The sequence below is a fragment of the Hyla sarda genome, chromosome 7 (genome assembly GCF_029499605.1).
Source record: "Hyla sarda isolate aHylSar1 chromosome 7, aHylSar1.hap1, whole genome shotgun sequence".
NCBI classification, from domain to species: Eukaryota; Metazoa; Chordata; class Amphibia; order Anura; family Hylidae; genus Hyla; species Hyla sarda.
Window position 1 is genome coordinate 230,211,802 of NC_079195.1, and position 23,498 is coordinate 230,235,299.

Here is a 23,498-nt window from a genome sequence, read left to right on the forward strand (position 1 = left end):
AGGAGGTCGAGATGGGAGGACGGGATAGGAGGTCGGGATAGGAGGTCAAGATAGGAGGACGGGATAGGAGGTCAAAATAGGAGGACGGGATAGGAGGACCGGAAAGGAGGATGGGAGGTCTGGATAGGAGGTCGGGATAAGAAGTTGAGATAGGAGGTCAGGATAGAAGGACGGGATACGAGGACGGGATAGGAGGTCGGGATAGGAGGTCGGGATAATAGGACGGGATCCGAGGACAGGATATGAGGTCGGGATAGGAGGTCGGGATAGGAGGTTGGGATAGGAGGTCGGGATAGAAGGTTGGGATAGGAGGTCGGGATAGGAGGTCGGGATAGAAGGTTGGGATAGGAGGTCGGGATAGGAGGATGGGATAAGAGGTCGGGATAGGAGGACGGGATAGAAGGTCGGGATAGGAGGTCCAGATGGGAGGGCGGGATAGGAGGTGTCGATAGAAGGACGGGATCGGAGGTCGGGATAGGAGGTCAAGATATATGAGGACGGGATATGAAGTCAAAAGCTTCCTCCTCTGTTGATTTTCCTCCACAATAAGGATTAGGAAGGAAAAAAGGGCAACGCCGGGTAGTCAGCTAGTGTTATAATATATTCATTATCTCTATTCAGCTCCAACTACAATCCCAGATGATAAACCTGGACGCATAGCTTCAAGACCATACCCATGTTGCCGACCAACCACAGCCAGATCTTGTTCAAGACCAAGAATTAGCACACCTGAATCCAGCACAACAATTACTCCTATCACAGAAAATGTCTGGATCAGATCCAGTACAACAGCTGAGCCCAACCCAACTAGTCAACCAGGCACAAATGGTGGAACAACTGAGCCCAACCCAACTGGTCAGCCCGGCACAAATGGTGCAACAACTGAGCCCAACCCAACTAGTCAACCAGGCACAAATGGTGGAACAACTGAGCCCAACCCAACTGGTCAATCCGGCACAAATGGTGCAACAACTGAGCCCAACCCAACTGGTCAGCCCGGCACAAATGGTGGAACAACTGAGCCCAACCCAACTGGTAAACCTGGCACAAATGGTAGAACAACTGAGCCCAACCCAACTGGTCAGCCCGGCACAAATGGTGGAACAACTGAGCCCAACCCAACTGGTCAGCCCGGAACAAATGGAACAGCTCAACCCAATACAATTGGTAAGTGACAAGTCATTAACCCCTTAAACAAGATATAAAAGATAATGATAGAACATTCCCAGGAAAGTTTTTTTTAGATTAAAAAGAAACAAGTATAATATAAAAAATAAAATAAAAATGCTAACATTTAGAAAATGAGACTTAAAGGGGTACTGTGCCCCTAGACATCTTATCCCCTATCTGCCGCTGGGGACCCCCTGCAATCTCCCTGCGGCACCTGGCATTCGTTTAGAGCGTCAGGTGCAGCGCCGGAGGCTCATGATGACACGGTCGCACCCCGCTCGGGACGTCACAGCCACTCCCCCTCAATGCAAGTCTATGGGAGGGGGCGTGATGGCCGTCACGCCCCCTCCCATAGACATGCATCGAGGGGACATGGCTGTGACGTCATGAGCCTCCACCCTGCATCGCTAGTCATCTATGGTCGTCCATAACAGTGATATTGTCTTCACTAAATGCAGGTTCTACAGGTAAAGAGACAACAAAGCGCAAAACCTCACATCAAGCCACAACAAGTGCAGCGACAACAACGGGACTATACACAACCGATTATCATGTGTATGTTAGATTGAACCTGACGTATACTCCAGAGCTGGACGATCCTAACTCTCCGCAGTACATGAATCTGAGCAGCGCAGTAGAGAGTAACGTAAGTCAATTCTTTAACATTTTCAAGACCATGTACAACATAACCAACAGTAGGGTACAGTATAGCACAAAATTGGAGATTTTCCTACCCTTGGGGACGGAAAATATAGATTTTATAAAAAACAGGAGACTCATATTATGCTTCAAACTTTCTTTTACTGACATCCAGCAGCAAGATAGTTAATAAAAAGAAAAAATGTTCACATGAATAGGTATGCAAATGAACTCAGGTATGTTGTCCAATCAGGAGATAGATGGACGTTATAAAGGTGAGGTACAGGTGATTCTCTTCCTCTTTCTTGATGTCAGCTAACATAACCGAAAATTAAACTTGAACTGGAAACTTGTCATCTTACAGGACATGTGTCACGATGCCGGCTGGCAGGTAGTGGATCCTCTGTGCCAGAGAGGGATTGGCGTGGACCGTGCTAGTGGATCGGTTCTAAGTCACTACTGGTTTTCACCAGAGCCCGCCGCAAAGCGGGATGGTCTTGCTGCGGCGGTAGTGACCAGGTCGTATCCACTAGCAACGGCTCAACCTCTCTGACTGCTGAAGATAGGCGAGGTACAAGGGAGTAGACAGAAGCGAGGTCGGACGTAGCAGAAGGTCGGGGGCAGGCGGCAAGGTTCGTAGTCAGGGTGGATAGCAGAAGTTCTGGTACACAGGCTTTAGACACACAAAACGCTTTCACTAGGCACAAGGGCAACAAGATCCGGCAAGGGAGTGCAAGGGAGGAGACCAGATATAGCCAGGGAGCAGGTGGAAGCCAATTAGCTAATTGGGCCAGGCACCAATCATTGGTGCACTGGCCCTTTAAGTCTCAGGGAGCTGGCGCGCGCGCGCGCCCTAGAGAGCGGAGCCGCGCGCGCCAGCACATGACAGCAGGAGACGGGAACGGGTAAGTGACCTGGGATGCGATTCGCGAGCGGGCGCGTCCCGCTGTGCGAATCGCATCCCCAACGGCCATGACAGGGCAGCGCTCCCGGTCAGCGGGACCGACCGGGGCGCTGCGGAGAGAGAGACGCCGTACGCGCTCCGGGGAGGAGCGGGGACCCGGAGCGCTAGGCGTAACAGTACCCCCCCCCTTAGGTCTCCCCTTCTCTTTGTCCGGTAACTGCCTCCCCTGGGATGAGGGCACCAGGAAAGGATGGAGGGATTCCTCAACGGCAGGCAGAACAGCAGGAGTAGGAATGGGGAGGGAGGGCAGAGGGCGAGACTTGGCACGGGGCAGTGTGACACCAGGACGAGGGCCATGAGGGGACCCAGAGGCTTGCCTGATGGAACTGGGAGGGGGGGAGAGGCATTTCCTGTGGCAGGCAGAGTCCCTAACGACCTTAGGGGGACCGGGTACAGGAGGAACCACAGGGTCACGGCAGGGAGTACTGGGAACCGGTTTAAGGCAGTCCTTGGAACAAGAGGGACCCCAACTCTTGATCTCCCCAGTGGACCAATCCAGGGTTGGGGAATGGTGTTGAAGCCAGGGTAGTCCAAGGAGAATTTCGGAAGTGCAATTGGGAAGGACAAAAAATTCAATTTTCTCGTGGTGAGGTCCGATGCACATTAGGAGGGGCTCCGTGCGGTAACGCACGGTGCAATCCAACCTGGCTCCGTTGACCGCGGAGATGTGGAGTGGCTTGACAAGACGGGTCACCGGAATGTGGAATTTATTCACCAAGGACTCCCGAATAAAATTCCCAGAGGCACCAGAGTCCAGGCAGGCCACGGCTGAGAGGGAAGAGCTGGCTGAAGTAGAAATCCGAACAGGCACCGTGAGACGTGGAGAAGCCGACTTAGCATCAAGAGACGCCACACCCACGAGAGCTGGGTGCGAGCGTGCGTTTCCCAGACGTGGAGGACGGATTGGGCAATCCACCAAAAAATGTTCGGTACTGGCACAGTACAGACAAAGATTCTCTTCCTTACGGCGATTCCTCTCTTCCAGGGTCAGGCGAGACCGATCCACTTGCATGGCCTCCTCGGCGGGAGGCCTAGGCGCAGATTGCAATGGAGACTGTGGGAGAGGTGTCCAGAGATCTAAGTCTTTTTCCTGGCGGAGCTCTTGATGCCTCTCAGAAAAACGCATGTCAATGCGAGTGGCAAGATGAATGAGTTCATGCAGGTTAGCAGGAGTTTCTCGTGCGGCCAGAAAATCTTTAATGTTGCTGGATAGGCCTTTTTTAAAGGTCGCGCAGAGGGCCTCATTATTCCAGGATAGTTCTGAAGCAAGAGTACGGAATTGTATGGCGTACTCGCCAACGGAAGAATTACCCTGGACCAGGTTCAACAGGGCAGTCTCAGCAGAAGAGGCTCGGGCAGGTTCCTCAAAGACACTTCGAATTTCCGAGAAGAAGGAGTGTACAGAGGCAGTGACGGGGTCATTGCGGTCCCAGAGCGGTGTGGCCCATGACAGGGCTTTTCCAGACAGGAGGCTGACTACGAAAGCCACCTTAGACCTTTCAGTAGGAAACTGGTCCGACATCATCTCCAAGTGCAGAGAACATTGCGAAAGAAAGCCACGGCAAAACTTAGAGTCCCCATTAAATTTGTCCGGCAAAGACAGGCGGAGGCTAGGAGTGGCCTCGCTGCGGAAGGGGTGCAGGAGCTGGCGGAGGAGATGGTTGTTGCTGCTGTAGCTGAGACTGAACTTGCTGTAGCTGTGACTGTTGCTGCTGTAGCTGTGACTGTTGCTGCTGTAGCTGCGACTGGAGTTGCTGTGTCATGGTGGTCAAGTACGACAGCTGGTGCTCTTGTCGGGCGACCAATGTAGGGAGGTCGGCGGCAACTGGCAGAGGAACTTCAGCGGGATCCATGGCCGGATCTACTGTCACGATGCCGGCTGGCAGGTAGTGGATCCTCTGTGCCAGAGAGGGATTGGCGTGGACCGTGCTAGTGGATCGGTTCTAAGTCACTACTGGTTTTCACCAGAGCCCGCCGCAAAGCGGGATGGTCTTGCTGCGGCGGTAGTGACCAGGTCGTATCCACTAGCAACGGCTCAACCTCTCTGACTGCTGAAGATAGGCGAGGTACAAGGGAGTAGACAGAAGCGAGGTCGGACGTAGCAGAAGGTCGGGGGCAGGCGGCAAGGTTCGTAGTCAGGGTGGATAGCAGAAGTTCTGGTACACAGGCTTTAGACACACAAAACGCTTTCACTAGGCACAAGGGCAACAAGATCCGGCAAGGGAGTGCAAGGGAGGAGACCAGATATAGCCAGGGAGCAGGTGGAAGCCAATTAGCTAATTGGGCCAGGCACCAATCATTGGTGCACTGGCCCTTTAAGTCTCAGGGAGCTGGCGCGCGCGCGCCCTAGAGAGCGGAGCCGCGCGCGCCAGCACATGACAGCAGGAGACGGGAACGGGTAAGTGACCTGGGATGCGATTCGCGAGCGGGCGCGTCCCGCTGTGCGAATCGCATCCCCAACGGCCATGACAGGGCAGCGCTCCCGGTCAGCGGGACCGACCGGGGCGCTGCGGAGAGAGAGACGCCGTACGCGCTCCGGGGAGGAGCGGGGACCCGGAGCGCTAGGCGTAACAACATGGAACTTGGTAGTAGAATTATGTTAAATGAAAAACAATTATGAACAAACAATAGATCATTACAGGGTAGGGTAGAAGGGTGGGATAATATTCGCCTCCTGTTTTGAATAAAATTTATATTTTCCATCCCCAAGGGTAGGAAAATCTCCAATTTTATGGCAAACAGGAGACTCATATTATGCTTGTTCAAAGCTTAGAAAAACAATGGAAATGAAACAAGTTATATCATCACTAACATATATTCATAGTACTGACATAGGAACGTGGGATTCGGGTCTAAAATAAAAAAAATTAAAAGTGGATTCTGAAGACCAGTTTGCAGTTTGCATTAAGTCTGCTAAGGATCCCCCAGATTGAACAACTTTTGTTGCCATCGCGCCCCTGGTGGAGTGGGCACCAAAATTGTCAATACCTGCTCCATGGTTTGTTTAACCCACCTAGGTAAAGTGGGAGAGGAAACCGGTTGGTAAGGCGTGCAGTAGGAGATTAGTAATTGGGAAGAATTTAAATCCCTTAGTGGTTGAGTTCTGATTTCGTAAGATTTTAGACATTGAATTACACATAGATTCGGATTAAAGGGGAAAGCTGGGTAAAAGGCTGAATGTAAATGAGTCTTTGTGCGTCTGTAAATAGAGAATTGGACTCCATGAGGGGTGTATTGTCTCCGGGATATGTCAAGAGCTTTCACGTCCGCTACCCTTTTAAGGGATATGAGACATAGTAATACTGTAAACTAAAAGGATAAGAATTTTAATGATAAATTATCATAGTCACTCCGTGAATTTAGGAAACTCAAAAGGATAGATACATCCCTTTCATTAATTTACAAACTAAAGGTTGTTTTCCTATAGGTACGGAGTCTATAAGGGAATGATTAGAGGAAATTGCAGAACGATATACATTAATAGTTCTGTAAGCTTTCCCGGAAGAAAAAGCATCTGAAAGGAAATTTAAGATGTGAGGGAGAGATGAATGTAAGGGATCCAAATCCCTTTGCATGCACCAATTAGACCAAAGCTTCCAGGCTGATCTGTAAGATGTTTTGGTTCCTGGAGCCCAAGCCTCAGACAAGATGTCTCTAGTTGTCTGTGAAGATTCCGAGTTGACTCCTGATTGCCTGAAATCAGCCAGGCAACAAGAGAAAGAAGTCCTTCGGTTATGAGGGGATGAGGATTCTGAGATGGATCCAGAAGAATGGATGGAAAGACCGGGAGAACTCGTGGATAATCTATCATCATCTCCAAGATCTGGGGGAACCAAGTTTGGGATGGCCAATGGGGTGTTGTCAGAACAATGGTCGACTCTTGGGATCGGGTTAGAACTAGTCTCACACACAAAGCTCTCCACAATGCTGCACCTCCCTACATCTCCTCTCTCATCTCCGTCTACCATCCTACACGTTCTCTCCGATCTACTAATGATCTCACACTGACATCTTCTATAATCCGAACTTCTCTTGTGACTTCACTTGTGCTGCACCGGTTCTCTGGAATGCTATCCCTCAATCCCTCAGACTCAACAACAACATCCATGGTTTCAAACCTGGCCTAAAAACACATCTCTTCAGACAGGCCTATAACTGTCTCTAATTGGCCTCAACATATCCTCAACATATCCCCAACATATCCCCAACATATCCCCAACATATCCCCAACATATCCTCAATATATCCCCACAACTCTTGTTTGAATAGTTATTGTGTAATTTTATGTCTGATACTTGTCTTTGTTTGTACCCCATAATTGTAAGCGCTGCGGAATCTGTAGGCGCTATATAAATAAATAAATAAACTCTTGAGATTAGAGAAAATGGAGGGAATGCATACAGTATCCCTTCTGGCCATATTTGCAGGAAGGCATCCGTCCCCAGAGCTTCTGGATCTGGACGCCAACTGAAAAAGGCTGGAATCTGACTGTTTAGACGTGACGCAAATAGATCCACCTGGAGAGGACCCCAAAGGGAATTCAGATGATGAAAAACTGATTGGTTCAATCTCCAATCGCTGGAATCTGTTAGATAACGAGAATTCCAGTCCGCGATTGAGTTGGAAAGGCCGGGAATGTATTCCGCCTTCAGTATTATGTTCTTGTCTAAGCAAAAGTGCCATAAGTCTTTTGCAATGTTCGCCAGAGGTTTTGATTTGGTACCCCCTAGACGATTGATGTATTGTACTACGGAAATGTTGTCCATCCGCAGCAGAATACAGCAATAAGATCTGTCTCTCGCGAAGCTCTTGAGAGCAAAGAAACCTGCCAAGAGTTCGGGACAATTGATATGTAATTGAGATTCTTCTGGAGACCATTTCCCTCCTGTTGAAAGACGACCGTAGCGAGCACCCCAACCTGAGTTGCTTGTGTCTGACTCTGTTATCATGTCCGGATTGTGGATGAAAAATGGTCTTCCTATTCCACATCTGGATGTGAGTTAACCACCAAAGAAGTTCCTCTTTGGTATCTGGGGTTAGCGATATCTCATCGGAGTATCCTAAACCATTCCTTAGATGTTGGGCCTTGAGACGTTGAAGGGCCCTGTAATGGAAAGGTGCAGGAAAAATCGCCTGAATGGAGGCTGACAGAAGACCAACAATCCTCGCTATTGTACGTAGAGAGATCTGACTCTTGTTCAGAACTGATCGAATCTCTCTTCTGATAGTCTTCAGTTTCCTGTTTGGAAGACTCAGAAGGGTTAGTTGGGTATCGACTAAGAATCCCAGAAATTCTACCTCCCTTGAAGGGGTCAAGATTGATTTCTTGTAATTGATCATGAAACCCAGAGTAGTGAGTAGAGAGATTGTCCATTGGATATGTAAGTGAATGGTCTGAATCGATTGGGCCATAATTAATATGTCGTCTAAGTATATTATTAGATGTACGCCCCTGCTCCTCAGAGCTGCCACCACTGGTTTCAGTAATTTCGTGAAGCACCAGGGGGCTGATGATAGACCGAATGGGAGACTGGTGAATTGCCATTTTTTGTTTTGCCATCGAAATTGAAGGTAAGGTTGAGAATTTTCATGCATATGGACAGAAAGATAGGCATCCTTCAGATCTATCTTTGCAAGCCAGTCTCCCTGTAATAACAGGTCTTTTAGTAGGTGAATACCTTCCATTTTGAAATGGTGGTAATGTACAAAATTGATTAGGTATTTCAAATTTATAACTGGTCTGAAACCCCCGTCTTTCTTGTTGACCAGAAACAGGTTGCTCACAAAACCTGGAGTCTGTAAGGGAACTTCTATTATAGCCCCTTTTGAATATAAATCCTTTATCTCCAAGGAAATGAGGTTTTGATCCTCCTTTGAGAATATTATCAGTTGGGGGTCCTGACTTTGAGTCGGTAGGGATATGAAATCTATTTGATACCCTAGTACGGTGTTCAAAATCCACGGATCTGAGGTGATCATACTCCAATTCTGGAAAAAATACATTATTCTTCCTCCCAAGGGAATTTGGGAAGAATATATTGGTTGGAGACTCACCTGAACAGGGTCTTGATCTGGTAAAACCTCGCTGGCCTCTCGCTCTCCAAGGTCTGCCTCGTTGGGGGAAGAACGTTGGAAAGTGTTGACTGGTTGGGTAAACTGTTCGGTGCGGGGAGGGCCTCTGGGGTATTGACCTTCGGTAGAAGGTCTGCTGGGAAATCGGCCCTTGCATTTCCCAGCTTTGGTAAAAAATTTTGGATGAAAGACTTTTTTGAAGGATGATTGGGCCTTATCTAAAGATGTAAATAAGGAGACATATTTATAACGGGCCATGATAATGACCCGCTGTGCCCATCCTATGAGGACATTCAAATTTATAGGAGTATTAGAGGAGACAGCTTCCTCCGTTAAGTCTAGGATTTTTGCTAATGGGCCTAATAGATCTAGCAGTTTGTCTTGACAGAAACGGTAAGATCTATCAACGCCCTTTTTTGGATGTTTCCCAGATTTAAGAAGGAATTTTACCAGCGTAGGGTCTATTTCTGGGGTGTTAGATAATTTCTTGGGGAGAGATGGTCTAGGACACTCTGCCCTAAGTTTACTCGCATCGTTTGTATCTAAAGGTTTTTGTACCCAAAGGCAAAGGAATTTTGTAACTAAGGCATGGGCAACCCACTCCCCAGAACAGGGGTGTTTAATTTGCCCTGGGTCAAAGTATGGATCACCAGATCCATCAACAATGGTATTTTTAGAATCCTCCTTTTCAAGGGGTACTCCCTCTTCCGTATCTGAGACGTCATCATATTCAGAGTCTCTGTCTTCTCCTGAATGAACATTTTCATCCGAGGAAGAATTACTGGAAGAGATACGATAAGAATCAGTTTTTTGCCTCTTAGAGGCCAATTTAACCCGTTGTAAAATCAACTCCTCCCGGGCAGAGGGTAATTTGTGTGATCTTTTATTATCACTCAGAATTTTACCACTTGTAGATGGTTTGGAAGATTCATCCTGGTTCTCCAGTAGCACTACTTTTTTTGAGTGGGAAGAATCGGTATGAGACTGATGATGTCTCTTATGTGAGACTTTACCAGATTTTTTCAATCCCTGCATCATGTGAGATCTAGAATCCTCCGCTGACCAATATATGTCAGATGGGGTATTAGGTACAGGTTGATGCGGGGACTGGGGGTTATTTATGGATAAAGCCATAACTATTGATTTTGTAACAGATTCATGCATGGAAGATATGGCGGACTGCATTGCAGATTGTATAGACCGGTCTACAAGAGATTGTATTTTTTGGTTTTCATCAGTATTTTCAGAGGAATTCTCTGATACAATATCTTTATTGGACATATTGGTAATGTATTATAGTGTTAGAAACTGAAGAATATTTCTGTAAGAGAAGACAGAAAAAAGACTATAACTATATAGCCTAGAATGCGTTAAATATATATAAATATGCAACACACACTATATATATATATGTGTGAAGACCATATATACATGTATACCTGCATACATATAAGGGTAGAGTAATGTGTCACTGAAAACGGTCACCCATATATATGTACCTTATATGTTTTCCTCTAGAACTCCCATTACAGGAGTCCAGAGGCAAACATATAAAAATAAGTGGCCATATATATGTGTCACCACATCAATAGACAATAAGAGAATAGAAGAAGAGAGAGTCCTGCCTGTCTTCTTTAAATGAAGAATCCTGTCAGTGACGGCGGCTGCAGGGGAATGTCCGTGCTGTGAGGTGAAGCGACTCAGCACGAAGACGGCGGGAACTTTGCGCGAGTCAGAGACACAGCTGATCACCAGCTGTAAGTCTCACCATATCTCGGGCGGCCGAGATAACGTTGGAGCGGTCTCGTGACTAGAGCGGGGAGCTGTGTATAGATAAGGGAGTCTGGAATAAAATTCAAGATGGAAGTAACAGGTAAGGAAGCGATAAATTGAAATGAAAATAAGAGTGAATGAAAACGGAATAAAGGGAAAAAGTACCACAAGTCACAGCAGTGCCGGGGAGAGTAGTTAGGAAAAGGACTACAAGACACAGCAATGCCGAATAGTCTATAATGGATGTACAGTGTACAGATATAAGGGAAATACGTGTATATAGAAAACACTCTCAATAAAGCATCTGAGAGAAAAATTTACACTGGTGTACTTATCTGCTGGAGCAGCAAGAAAGAGGGAGAGAATCACCTGAACCTCACCTTTATAACGTCCATCTATCTCCTGATTGGACAACATACCTGAGTTCATTTACATACCTATTCATGTGAATGTTTTTTCTTTTTATTAACTATCTTGCTGCTGGATGTCAGTAAAAGAAAGTTTGAAGCATAATATGAGCTTCCTGTTTGCCATAAAATCAGACAAATGCAATGTATATATAAGTCTCCCCCCCCCTCCCCCCCCACCATAGCACTCCTGCGGCTCACACTAATTTTGACCCCAGAAGCCATTGGATACCTTTAGTTGGTGCATATAGTTATGCAGATGTGTAAATTACTTCTATTTAAAAATGTTAACCCTTCCAGTAATTATCAGCTGCTGTATGCTCCACAGGAAGTGGAGTGGAGTGGAGTGGAGTGCTGCCTCCTCTGTCCATGTCAGTAACTGTCCCAAGCTAGAGAAGTTCATTATGAGGATTTGCTTCTGCTCTGGACAGTTCCTGAGGTGTCAGCAGAGAGCACTGGGGTCAGACTGATAAGCACTGGAAGAGTTAAGATTTTTATATGGAAGTAATTTACAAATCTGTAGAACTTTCTGGCACCAGTTTGTTTGAAAACATTTTTTCCCCTCCAGAGTACCCCTTTAATATGGAAGCTGAAAGGTGTCAGGATTATTTTATAATATAGATATAAAAATTATTGTTTTTCCCAAAATGATAAGATTTAGAACCAGATTTAAACAATACAAGTTCCTGATGACACAATCCTGTCTGATTCGGACTGCGCCTTTTTGTTAGCAGAATCCTCCGAGCTGATCTCAGGATATCTCAGGATCAGCTGTAATCTGTGGAGCGGCAGCCTGGTACCTTGTGTTTACTTACTCTGCACACAGCGCCCCCGCAGGGGAAACAAAGTATTACACAGTTTTTTTTAAATCAATGGGCTGCCCATGTAACACCCTGATGTTTCGGGTCCTCCAGACGTCCTGAATGGAGAACAATGAGTAACCTATAAGGGCATAATATTATCCTATATATGTAATCGTAAATGTTATATATATGTAATCTGCCATTCTGCCCCTTTATCATTTTACAGTTTAGGCCATTGGGGGGTTAAATATTACATTTCCTGTCTGGATAAAATCTTTTTCCTCTTGCAGATGCTACAACTTATACGGACCGCGCTGCCCGACTGTATGGCGACAAAAGTATCCGCCTTCCGGTAAGTCACAATGTGCAATCTGCTTATATAGAATAGGGGGGTTGTAGGGTTTGGTTGCCCATATACATCGCCCACTTTAACCCATTTACTACCAACACAGCGTGTACCATGTGACCCCACTGACTTTTATGGGTGCCATAATACGACTCTGTACAACCCTTTACATGAACCTTAGGACATTCTTCACTTTCTCCAAGAGCCCCATATCACCCACCAGGGCAGTAGGGTCTTACGTCTATCACACTATAATATAGCACAATAGGGGGTTACAGGGGATAACAGTAAAGAACAGAAAAGTAATAAAATGTAAATAAAGAAATAAATGGGTTTGGCAAGTAGTGCGGCAAATAGTTATTGGTTTTTACACACATACACACATATATCTACAGTGATCCCTCAACTTACTATGGCCTCAACATACAATAGTTTCAACCTACAATGGTCTTTTCTGGACCATTGTAAGTTGAAACCAGACTCAACATACAATGACAATCTGGACAAAGACAGTCCAGAGCTGTGAAACGTGTCAATGGCCAAGAGAACTGACCAATCAGAATGGGCAATTTACTGGTAAAAAACCTGTATTACTGAAGCGTATGCACTGACTGGTGTCTGGTAGCGCCCCCTACAGTACAGGGAGGTATTACATGTTCTGTACTCTTTACCTGTATTACTGAAGTGTATGCACTGACTGGTGTCTGGTAGCGCCCCCTACAGTACAGGGAGGTATTACATGTTCTCTACTCTTTACCTGTATTACTGAAGCGTATGTACTGACTGGTGTCTGGTAGCTCCCCCTACAGTACAGAGAGGTATTACATGTTCTGTACTCTTTACCTGTATTACTGAAGTGTATGCACTGACTGGTGTCTGGTAGCACCCCCTACAGTACAGGGAGGTATTACATGTTCTGTACTCTTTACCTGTATTACTGAAGTGTATGCATTGACTGGTGTTTGGTTGCACCCCCTACAGTACAGGGAGGTATTACATGTTCTGTACTCTTTACCTGTATTACTGAAGTGTATGCACTGACTGGTGTCTGGTAGCGCCCCCTACAGTACAGGGAGGTATTACATGTTCTGTACTCTTTACCTGTATTACTGAAGTGTATGCAGTGACTGGTGTCTGGTAGCGCCCCCTACAGTACAGGGAGGTATTACATATTCTGTACACTTTACCTGTATTACTGAAGTGTATGCAGTGACTGGTGTCTGGTAGCGCCCCCTACAGTACAGGAAGGTATTACATGTTCTGTACTCCTCTTTACCTGTATTACTGAAGTGTATGCATTGACTGATGTCTGGTAGCGCCCCCTACAGTACAGGGAGGTATTACATGTTCTGTACTCTTTACCTGTATTACTGAAGTATATGCACTGACTGGTGTCTGGTAGCGCCCCCTACAGTACAGGGTGGTATTACATGTTCTGTACTCTTTACCTGTATTACTGAAGTGTATGCACTTACTGGTGTCTGGTAGCGCCCCCTACAGTACAGGGAGGTATTACATGTTCTGTACTCTTTACCTGTATTACTGAAGTGTATGCACTGACTGGTGTCTGGTAGCACCCCCTAAAGTACAGGGAGGTATTACATGTTCTGTACTCTTTACCTGTATTACTGAAGTGTATGCACTGACTGGTGTCTGGTAGCGCCCCCTACAGTACAGGGAGGTATTACATGTTCTGTACTCTTTACCTGTATTACTGAAGTGTATGCACTGACTGGTGTCTGGTAGCACCCCCTACAATACAGGGAGGTATTACCGTACATGTTCTGTACTCTTTACATGTATTACTGAAGTGTATGCACTGACTGGTGTCTGGTAGCACCCCCTACAGTACAGGGTGGTATTACATGTTCTGTACTCTTTACCTGTATTACGGAAGTGTATGCACTGACTGGTGTCTGGTAGCGCCCCCTACAGTACAGGGAGGCATTACATGTTCTGTACTCTTTACCTGTATTCCTGAAGTGTATGCACTGACTGATGTCTGGTAGCACCCCCTACAGTACAGGGAGGTATTACATGTTCTGTACAGTATGTATATATATATATATATATATATATATATATATATATATATATATAATTATATTATGTATTTAATAATAAAGCAACTAACAAAAATTTTACAAAAATACTAACAAATCCACAAACGTTAAATATAGAAGTATTAATTTATACATATTCTAATAATTATTAATTATTTTATTAATTTGAATTAATCAATGTGGGTTTTTTTATGTGCCCCATAAGTCTCCCATTAAAAATACAATTCATTCAGCTTCCTTTTGAATACATTAATGTATTTTGTTTTCTCTTGTTTTCTTATTGCAGGGAAGGCTCCGTTATCGCTGACGTTTTGGCGACATTCCCGAATAACAACCACACGGAGGAGGAGGTCCAGAGCGCGTTCGATCGGGCCGTCATTAATAATTTCAGCATGTTGGGAGACATTAAGGTCCTATTTACGGGCACAACCACTACTACAGGTAGGTAAAGTAAGAAGCGCCGGATAATCGCGCCCTGTTACGCCCAATTATTTGATCATTTAGCTTATTGGTTTATATGGATCAGTAGTTTATAAACATTCCGTCATTGCGGTAATAAAAATCGTCTTTCCATGTACCGATAGGGTCCTTAGTTTATACAGGAAAGACCTTAGGGAAAAAAGCAGAGCTGCAGTGTAAAGTATGGAGGAAAGAACTGTAGACTGACCCTATAATGAGGAGGGGGGTCCTAGACTAGATCAGACTCAGTGGTGGATTAAGGGGCTTAACCCCAATTAGAAAAACAGAGCTAGTTTCTCCATAAAACAGCGCCACTTATGTCCATAGGTTGTGTGCGGTATTGCAGTTCAGTTCCATTAACCCCTTAAGGACTCAGCCCATTTTGGCCTTAAGGACTCAGACAATTTAATTTTTACGTTTTCATTTTTTCCTCCTCGCCTTCTAAAAATCATAACTCTTTTATATTTTCATCCACAGACTAGTATGAGGGCTTGTTTTTTGCGCGACCAGTTGTCCTTTGTAATGACATCACTCATTATATCATAAAATGTATGGCGCAACATAAAAATAACAATTTTGGTGGGGAAATTAAAACGAAAAACGCAATTTTGCTAATTTTGGAAGGTTTCGTTTTCACGCCGTACAATTTATGGTAAAAATAACGTGTGTTCTTTATTCTGAGGGTCAATACGATTAAAATGATACCCATTATTATATACTTTTATATTATTGTTGCGCTTAAAAAAAATCACAAACTTTTTAACCAAATTAGTACGTTTATAATCCCTTTATTTTGATGACCTATAACTTTTTTATTTTTCCGTATAAGCGGCGGTATGGGGGCTCATTTTTTGCGCCATGATCTGTACTTTTTTTTGATACCACATTTGTATATAAAAAACTTTTAATACATTTTTTATAATTTTTTTTTTAATAAAATGTATTAAAAAAGTAGGAATTTTGGACTTTTTTAATTTTTTTTCGTTCACGCCGTTCACCGTACGGGATCATTAACATTTTATTTTAATAGTTCGGACATTTACGCACGCGGCGATACCAAATATGTCTATAAAAAATGTTTTTTACGCTTTTTGGGGGTAAAATAGGAAAAAACGGACGTTTTACTTTTTTATTGGGGGAGGGGATTTTTCACTTTTTTTTTACTTTTACTTTTACATTTTTTTACATTTTTTTTTACACTTGAATAGTCCCCATAGGGGACTATTCATAGCAATACCATGATTGCTAATACTGATCTGTTCTATGTATAGGACATAGAACAGATCAGTGTTTTCGGTGATCTTCTAGTATTTTCGGCTCGATCACAGACCAGAGCAGGAGACGCCGGGAGCCGCACGGAGGAAGGAGAGGGGACCTCCGTGCGGCGTTATGAATGATCGGATCCCCGCAGCAGCGCTGCGGGCGATCCGATCGTTCATTTTAATCGCGAACTCCCGCAGATGCCGGGATCTGTATTGATCCCAGCACCTGAGGGGTTAATGGCGGACGCCCGCGAGATCGCGGGCGTCGGCCATTGCCGGCGGGTCCCTGGCTGCGATCAGCAGCCGGGATCAGCCGCGCATGACACGGGCATCGCTCCGATGCCCGCGGTTATGCTTAGGACGTAAATGTACGTCCTGGTGCGTTAAGTACCACCTCACCAGGACGTACATTTACGTCCTGCGTCCTTAAGGGGTTAAAGGGGTACTCCGGTGGAAAACGTTTTTTTTTTTTTAGTCAACTGGTGCCAGAAAGTTAAACAGATTTGTAAATTACTTCTATTAAAAAATCTTAATCCTTCCAGTACTTATTAGCTGCTGAATACTACAGAGGAAATTCTTTTCTTTTTGGAACACAGAGCTCTCTGCTGACTTCACGAACACATTTCTGTCCATTGTAAGAACTGTCCAGAGTAGGAGAAAATCCCCATAGTAAACATATGCTGCTCTGGACAGTTCCTAAAATGGATACAAATAAGAAAAAAACAACCTTGGCAGCAGGCGCTCAGGATCCCAAAGTAAGTGGTCACACTCAGGACATAAAGTGGCAAAGTGAAGCAACTTTATTTGATGTACAGCAATAAAACAATGACGCGTTTCGGGGTGAAACTACCCCTTCATCAGATTAACTGTAGTACATCTGAAGGGGTAGTTTCACCCCGAAACACGTCATTGTTTTATTGCTGTACATCAAATAAAGTTGCTTCACTTTGCCACTTTATGTCCTGAGTGTGACCACTTACTTTGGGATCCTGAGCGCCTGCTGCCAAGGTTGTTTTTTTCTTATTTGTATCCAGTTTATCTACAGGACACCATCTTTAATAACCCCATACGGGGTGATACACATATTTCCGGTCTCTCTTTCCCCCACCCCCCTTTCTACAGTTCCTAAAATGGACAGAGATGTCAGCAGAGAGCACTGTGCTCGCGATGTCAGCAGAGACGTAGTTTACAAATCTGTTTAACTTTCTGGCACCAGTTGATTTAAAAAAAAAAAAAGTTTTCCACCGGAGTACCCCTTTAAAGTGAATGGAGCCAAAGTTGTGATACCGCACACAACCTGAGGACAGGGGTGGTGCTGTTTTTTTTAAAGAAATTAGCTCGGATTTTTTTATTCCTGGATAACTCTTTTAAAGGGGTACTCTACTCCCCAGCATTCGGAGCATTTAGTTCCTGAATGCTGGGTGCGGGCTTCAGATGTCACCACGCCCCCTTGTGATGTCACACCCCGCCCCCTCAATGCAAGTCTCAGTGAGGGGGTGTGATGGCCGTCACACCCCCTCCCATAGACTTGCATTAAGAGGGCGTGAGGTCATGAGGGGCGGGGGGGCAGGGGCGTACCTAGAGCATTTGACACCCGGGGCGGACCTTTTGTTTCGCACCCCCCCACACACACACACACGCACCCCCCCCTTAATTACACCCCCTCCCTCCCCTCCCCCCAGGATCGGACTAACAACACTCGGGGCCCCCGGACCAAAAAAAAGGCAAGGGCCCCTGCTAGGCTCTGCAGCTCGTCAATCTTCTGCCACGCTCCTGTTCCACCCAAATCCCACACACAATAAATTAAAATTTATATATATAAGAAACACTTTAACGTAGGTAAATTTCTATGACCAATAATACTGGTATACAAGGAGTAAATATATAACACCACACAATAACTGGATAATACCGCCATACTGTATAAAACCACTATATACAGACCAATATACTAAGTGATTATATACAGGACCATATGGCGGTAGATATCAGCTGTACACAGGATGTGTATACCATATAAGTGATTACAGTTACATTTTGGGACTCACAATTACGTATTTTCTGATCAGCGGCGTCCTCTTTCCTTTTCTTCTCCATCCGGATAAGACCGCCATGTGGATCTCTTAACATCTGCAGGAAAAACATGTCAGACTCCTCATATTTTCAGTGCCCTCCCCTCCTCTGCACAGTCTTCCCATCTATAGGCCCACAAACTGTAATAATGCCCTCCTTGGTGTCCTGCACAGTAAAAGGGCAGGTAGGTAGGTAGCCAGGCAACCCCCTCTTTCCCATAGGTATATGCAGAGTTACACCCCCCTCTCTTCCCCATAGGTATATGCAGAGTTACACCCCCCTCTTTCCCATAGGTATATGCAGAGTTACACCCCCTCTCTTTCCCATAGGTATATGCAGAGTTACACCCCCCTCTCTTTCTCATAGGTATATGCAGAGTTACACCCCCTCTCTTTCCCATAGGTATATGCAGAGCTACGCTACACCCCCCCCTTTCCCATAGGTATATGCAGAGCTAAACCCCCCACCCCCTCTTACCCATAGGTATATGCAGAGCTACACCCCCCCCCCCCCCCCTCTTTCCCATAGGTATATCTAGGGCTGGGCGGTATACCGGTTCATACCGAATACCAAATTTTTTGGGCTGCGCGATATTAATTTTCCCCCATACCACAATACCGGTTGGGCCCCTCCCCCTTGGGAATGTATTATCAGCCTAGCGCAGCGCTGTCCCCACATCGGGGAACTAATCCTATGTTACCCGCCAGCACTGTTCTGCTCCCCCCAATTAATGATCAGCCCAGCTGGGTACTACTCACATATGTCAAGCACTGCCGCCGGGCGCTGGAACTCTATACTGTACGCCAGTGGTCTCCAACCTGCAGACCTCCAGATGTTGCAAAACTACAACTCCCAGCATGCCCGGACAGCCGGCGATGGAACTCTCTGTATGCCAGTGGTCTCCAACCTGCGGACCTCCAACAGCCAACGGCTGTCCGTGCATGCTGGGATTTGTAGTTTTGCAACAGCTGGAGGTCCGCAGGTTTGAGACCACTGCTTTATGCTGTATACCTATGCCCGGGCCGCAAAAGATACAGAAAATAAACTTTTAACTCACCCACGTCGGCCGCACACTGGGGACGGGAATGTCGGACAGCCGTCAGCCTATCACCGGCCAGAGTGATGCCCTGCCCTGACCAGTGATAGGCTGAGCCCACTGTCATGTATGAAGCCGGCTTCTTACATGACAGTGGGCTCAGCCTATCCCTGGTAGGGGCCGGGCATGCTGGGAGTTGTAGTTTTGCAACAACTGGAGGTCCGCAGGTTGGAGACCACTGGCGTACAGTGAGTTCCATTGCCGTCGGCCCCCAACAAAGAGGAGGAGGGCAGTGCTTGACATATGTGAGTAGTACCCCGCTGGGCTGATCATTAATTGGGGGGAGCAGAACAGTACTGGCGGGTCACATGATTTTGGGGGGGGGGGGGGAGCCGAACACCGCGCGCAGGTCACATGATAGGGGCGGGGGGGGGGGCACAGCAGCGCTGACGGGTCACATGATTTTGAGGGGGAGGGGAATACCGTTATATACCATGGAACCGCCGTAAGTTTAAAAAAAATACTGTGATACACATATATGGTCATACCGCCCAGCCCTAGTTATATGCAGAGCACCCCCCCCCCCTCTCCCCTATAGGTAAATGCAGAGCACCAACCCCCAAGCCCCCCCCCCCCCCCCCCCCCCGCGCGGTACGCCGCTGACGGGGGGTTAGGTCACGAGGGGGTGTGGTGACCCCCAAAGCCCGCACCCAGCATTCGGAACTAAATGTTAAGAACGCTGGGGAGTCGAGTACCCCTTTAAGGAGACCAAAGATCCTGGGCGGTTTCCACACTGCGTCTACCTAGTGGTAAATGCCGGCACTACACACTGTATAAGGTAAATCACCTACTATTTAGGACACACAATCTAATCCACATTTTTTGAATTAGTATCCAGGCAACTCTATGGGCATGCAGGGCAACCAAATTTTACTGCAGCTATCCACCGGCCCACCAGGACTAGACATTCCCCTCACCTAAAAATCAGGCCCTTATAGTCAGAGTATTATAGGCCAGCGTGGCCACACTTTTTAACAGTGTTTTCCAACCAGTGTGCCTCCAGCTGTGGCAAAACTACAACTCCCAGCATGGCCGGACAGCCAGCGGCTGTCCGGGCATGCTGGGAATTGTAGTTTTGCAACAAGTGGAGGCACACTGGTTGGGAACACTACTCTATATAGATAAAACTCTGTACGCAGAAATGCATTACTTACCGGAGACAATAATAATCAGCTTTTTTCCCAAAACAGCGCCACCCCTGCCCTCAGGCTGTTGATGGTATTACAACATCTCTCCATTCACTTCGATGGAACCGAGCTGCAATACCACACACAACCTGACGACAAGGGTGACGCTGTTTCCGGAGGAAAGCAGATATGTTTTTCTAATCCTGCATAACCCCCCCCCATGGATTTCAGCATTCACACCCTGCTGAATGGTGTCCATAAATAAGGAAGGAGGAAGTGTCTGTCTTCAAAATGGCCGCTACAGAAACGTTTTTATTGATAAAAAAGAAACAAGAACAATATAAAAAAGAAAGAAAAGCAAAAGGTTAACATTTAGACAATGAGACTGAGGAGCACAAAGGAGGATGAGGAGAAAGCAGAATGGTCGTACATAGTAAAGATATTGAGATATTGTCTTCACTCAATGCAGGTTCTACCGTTAAAGTGACGATGGCGCGCAAATCTACACGTCTAGCCACAACTACTAGTGCAGCGTCAACAACGGGACTATACACAACCGATTACCACGTGTATGTTATAATGAACCTGACGTATACTCCAGAGCTGGACGATCGGAATTCTCCGCAGTACCTGAATCTAAGCAGCGCAGTAGAGAGTCACGTAAGTAAATTCTTTACCGTTTTTAAAACCACGCACAACATAACAGTAAGGTACAGTATAGCACAAAATCAGACAAATGTGATGTATATATATATATAGGTCCCACGCACCCACAAGCCCATTCTAATCTCTGACCTAACGGCCATTGGGTACCTTCAGTTGGTGCACTTTGACTAAATGGGGCTTATACAAAGTCCTGCTCCACAGTGTCACTTAAACTAGGCTGAAACTCTCAAAATGTCCGCAAACGGATCTCAAGGTCTTTATACCAGTATGGGAGTTCAGGGTGCCCTGTTATAGGACAGGGAAGAAGGGTTTAAAGAGTACCTCTCATCAAAAAATGTTTTTATATTTTATAGTTTATAATATATAGAACACTTTTCAAATAGGGTTCTATAAAAAAAAAATTATTCTTCTATGTGTTTTTGGTGTTTAAACTTTTGGCCACTAGAGGTCTCCCTAGGAGTCCCTTTTTTGGTGATTTCGGACTCACGCCGGCCTGGTGGCTGAGTCCGAAATCTGATACTCAGCGCAGCTCCCGCCTGTCATGCAGACAGTGATGTGATTTTAAAACATTTTTTCCCCTCCGGAGTACCAGCTTAATATTGGCCCAAGTGGTCAGAATTGAAGCTGCAAGGTGTAAGGAATTTTATATAATATAGATAGGAAAATGTAAAAAAAATGTAAAAAATGATGTGTAAGATTGAGAACCAGATTTAAACAATATGTCGGTTCCTGATGACACGATCCTGTCTGCTTTGGACTGCTCAGGATCAGCTGTAATCTGTGGAGCGGCAGCCTGGTACCTTGTGTTTACTTACTCTGCACACAGCGCCCCCACAGGGGAAACAAAGTATTACACAGTTTTTTAACAAAATGAATAGTCTGCCTATTTAACACACAGATGTTGATGGACAACAACTAACCTGTACGGAGCTTTATGTAATCCTATATATATGTGATATATATGTAATCCTATATATGTAATATATATGTAATCCTATATATGTAATATATATATATATATATATATATATATATATGTAATCCTATATATGTAATATATATGTAATCCTATATATGTAATATATATATATATATATGTAATCCTATATATGTAATTAGTGTTGAGCGGCATAGGCCATATTCGAATTCGCGAATATTCGCGAATATATGGATGAATATTCGTCATATATTCGCGAATATTCGCATATTCGTTATATCCCCGTTTTATTTTCGCGTATGCGAAAATACACGCATGCGAAAATTAGCATATGTGGAAATTCGCATATGCGAAAATTAGCATATGCTAATTTTCGCATATGCGAATTTTCGCACGCCAGTCTCACACAGTAGTATTACAGCCTTCTTTACACCACACAAACTGGAAGCAGAGAGGGATGATCACTGTGATGTGTACTGTGAAGAAAAAAATAAAAAAAATAAAAAAAAAAAATATTCGTAATTACGAATATATAGCGCTATATTCGCGAAATTCGCGAATATGCGATATTCGCGAATAATATTCGAATTGCGAATATTCGCGAGCAACACTATATGTAATATATATGTAATCCTATATATGTGATATATATGTAATCCTATATATGTAATATATATGTAATCCTATATATGTAATATATATATATGTAATCCTATATATGTAATATATATGTAATCCTATATATGTAATATATATGTAATCCTATATATGTGATATATATGTAATCCTATATATGTAATTAATATATATATATATATATATATATATATATGTGTGTGTGTGTGTGTGTGTGTGTGTGTGTGTAATCCTACAGTGGGGGGTCAAAAGTTTGGGCACCCCAAGCAAAAATTTGTATTAATGTGCATAAAGAAGCCAAGGAAAGATGGAAAAATCTCCCAAAGGCATCAAATTACAGATTAGACATTCTTATAATATGTCAACAAAAGTTACATTTTATTTCCATCATTTACACTTTCAAAATAACAAAAAACAAAAAATGGCGTCTGCAAAAGTTTGGGCACCCTGCAGAATTTATAGCATGCACTGCCCCCTTTTGCAAAGCTGAGACCTGCCAGTGTCATGGATTGTTCTCAATCATCATCTGGGAAGACCAGGTGATGTCAATCTCAAAGGTTTTAAATGCCCAGACTCATCTGACCTTGCCCCAACAATCAGCACCATGGGTTCTTCTAAGCAGTTGTCTAGAAATCTGAAACTGAAAATAGTTGACGCTCACAAAGCTGGAGAAGGCTATAAGAAGATAGCAAAACTTTTTCAGATGTCAATATCCTCTGTTCGGAATGTAAATAAGAAATGTCAGTCATCAGGAACAGTGGAAGTTAAAGCAAGATCTGGAAGACCAAGAAAATATCAGGCAGAACAGCTCGCAGGATTGTGAGAAAAACTATTTAAAACCCACGTTTGACTGCACAATCCCTCCAGAAAGATCTGGCAGACACTGGAGTTGTGGTACACTATTCCACTATAAAGAGATACTTGTACAAATATGGTCTTCATGGAAGAGTCATCAGAAGAAAACCTCTTCTACGTCCTCACTAGTGTTGCTCGCGAATATTCGCA

The 23,498-nt window shown here is 44.9% G+C and overlaps 1 protein-coding gene across 1 annotated transcript in view; it reads left to right on the top strand.

The window, feature by feature from the left end:
- LOC130283227 (mucin-2-like) overlaps positions 1-23,498 on the top strand; it is a 42,951-nt gene that overhangs the window by 6,357 nt on the left and 13,096 nt on the right. The window contains exons 4-8 of the mRNA XM_056532433.1: positions 622-1,167; positions 1,629-1,816; positions 12,119-12,180; positions 14,524-14,678; positions 20,724-20,914. Coding sequence (XP_056388408.1) covers positions 622-1,167; positions 1,629-1,816; positions 12,119-12,180; positions 14,524-14,678; positions 20,724-20,914 — 1,142 coding nt within the window. The remainder of the gene's footprint in view (positions 1-621; positions 1,168-1,628; positions 1,817-12,118; positions 12,181-14,523; positions 14,679-20,723; positions 20,915-23,498) is intronic.